Here is a 2,204-nt window from a genome sequence, read left to right as displayed (position 1 = left end):
GCATGTGCCCCCCTCCCCACGCTGGAGAGTGGCTGCTGGAGTTAGTGCTCACATCTGAGCAGGATAACTGGGAATGGGGCATAGTCCAGGAATGCACAGGACAGGGCTGGGGTGGGCATTTGGTGGGGGTTTAGCCATTGCTCCTTGCCCCTTGCCTTTCCTGGCACAGTGGGAAGGGCAAGGGGCCCTTCCAGCACCAGCAATCACCCAATCCCTGTCCTGTGTGCCAGGGACCTATGTAAGGGTTATTTACCCTCCCTATTTAAGAGGTGGGGGCTGTTTGCCTGGCTGTGAGCTCCGGAACGTGTGTGTTTCGGCAATGCTTACGTGCTGAAATCCCATGGGAATGCCACTGGACCGGTGAGTCCTCACTGGGGGCACATGGGCACCCTGCTTTCTGGTTCTGATCATGGCCAGCTTTTCCCACCACTGTCTCATCTCCCCCTTAACTGCTTGTGTTACCTGGAGGGCGGTTCTCGCCATGCAGGATGGCAGGGGTGAGGGCATGGATTGGGACCATGAACTTGTTAGTTAATGGCCATGATTAGCTGTTCTGCAATTAGCAGGGTCATTGGGTTTCTAGACCTTGCTCCCATGGCGTGGATTGGCACGCAGGGATTTTTATGGCTCAAAAAGCACTTATGGGAGCAGGGAGCACTTAAAAGGACACCGAGGCCAGGCCTTCTCCCTTCCCTGCCTTCATCCCGTGACCATTAATCAGGCCTCCCCGGCACTGCCAGCTTTCCCGTGGCTAAACCTCGGGATTTGAGTATTTAATCCCCATCCAGACCGTGAACCTTTGTGGTACTTTGCATCCTCCCCACGCTGGGTGGTGCTGCATGAGCATCACATCCCACCAGGGGAGAGCTGAGGGGCAACCACAAGCCTATGATGGCTCAGCTCAGCCTAGTGCTGACCACCCAGCTGGTGTCTAACACGGGTGGCCCCATACCCGGTGTGCACATGAACTTACTTTCACAACCAGCACCACGAGCGCTGCCATCTCCCTCCGGAGCATCCCTGGCGCAGGGTGCCTGCATCCCTCCACCTCTGGGTCTGCAGCTCTGCTTCAGGGAGGGGGTAAACCCTAAAAGGGAGGAGAAGGTGATGGGAGCCGAGGAAGCAAAGCCTGGTGCTTTGTGCATCCAGGCTCTTTGAGAGGAGATGTCCAAACGCCTCCTGAAATGGGCCCCCCCAAGCTGCTTTGCACAGTGAGACCGAGCGCGGCTGCTTTTCCTCTTGCAAGAACATCTCCTGGGGAGAAGGTAGTGCTGTTTATTTGCCTTGTGATTAGAGAGGAATTTGAGCCCATGCCAAATGCTGCTTTCTCCCCAGGAACTGCAGCGACGTGGCTTTCGATGCATCGGAGCGCGCCTGCGGCCGGCGACGGGCTGCCCACAAAGCCCATCTAGCTGATGGTCCCCAGGATAATGCCGCTGTCCTGCTGCAGAGCCGGCGGAGCCATGCCCGGGAAGGATGAGGATGCCAAAAAGCCGGCGTCGGAGGCAGCGCCGGACCGGCATTGGAAGCTACAAGTCTTCTGCCTCTGCTTCTACGGCTTCATGACGCAGATCCGGCCTGGGGAGAGCTTCATCACCCCCTATCTCTTGGGGCCTGACAAGAACTTCACACAGGCAGAGGTGAGCCACAGGCAGCCTGTCCCCTGCAGGTGTCCCCCTTTTCACCACCCTGGGGCTGGCCAGAGCATCCTCCTGTGGTCCTGGGGTGCGGAGGGTCCCAGGCAATGGGTGGCGTATGGAGGTGCTTTCTGGGAGACAGAAGGTGGTGTGACGTGGGTCTGGCTGGCAGCATGTCCCTGTGCCACGAGGCTGCAAGGTCACCCTGTCCCCCAAATCCCAGGCTCCACTTCCCCCAGCATTAAAACCTTGTGCCCAAGCTGGCAACCAGTTCTGGGGGGTGACGCCGAAGCCTTATCCCACTAAGGGACACCATGGGACATGCTGGTGCACGTTTGGGGACACGGGGCTGGGCACCACCAAGCTGCTGGCAATGATGGGGTTAGATGAGGAGGAGCCCCCTGCTGTTGTCCCCTGAGCAGGGGACGCTGGCTCTGGTCCCAGCAGGCTGCTGTGTCCGTGGGAACTCTACGTTCCCAGCATGGAAGGGGGCTGAGTCTCAGCCACGCACCCAGCTGAGAGCTCCATGGGCCACATTCCTCACAGGGGAGGGAAAGCAGTGGCTGG

General features: G+C 58.9%; 1 protein-coding gene across 1 annotated transcript in view; it reads left to right on the top strand.

Annotated features, from left to right (window-relative positions):
* Window positions 1–1,463: 1,463 nt before the first annotated feature.
* Window positions 1,464–2,204, top strand: part of SLC19A1 (solute carrier family 19 (folate transporter), member 1) — a 2,768-nt gene continuing 2,027 nt past the window's right edge. The window contains exon 1 of the mRNA XM_010019743.1: window positions 1,464–1,640. Coding sequence (XP_010018045.1) covers window positions 1,464–1,640 — 177 coding nt within the window. The remainder of the gene's footprint in view (window positions 1,641–2,204) is intronic.

The sequence above is a fragment of the Nestor notabilis genome, unplaced genomic scaffold (assembly GCF_000696875.1).
Source record: "Nestor notabilis isolate BGI_N333 unplaced genomic scaffold, ASM69687v1 scaffold24908, whole genome shotgun sequence".
In the NCBI taxonomy this organism is placed as follows: Eukaryota; Metazoa; Chordata; class Aves; order Psittaciformes; family Psittacidae; genus Nestor; species Nestor notabilis.
Note: the sequence above shows the minus strand (reverse complement) of the source record. Positions and strands in the feature narration are given on the sequence as shown.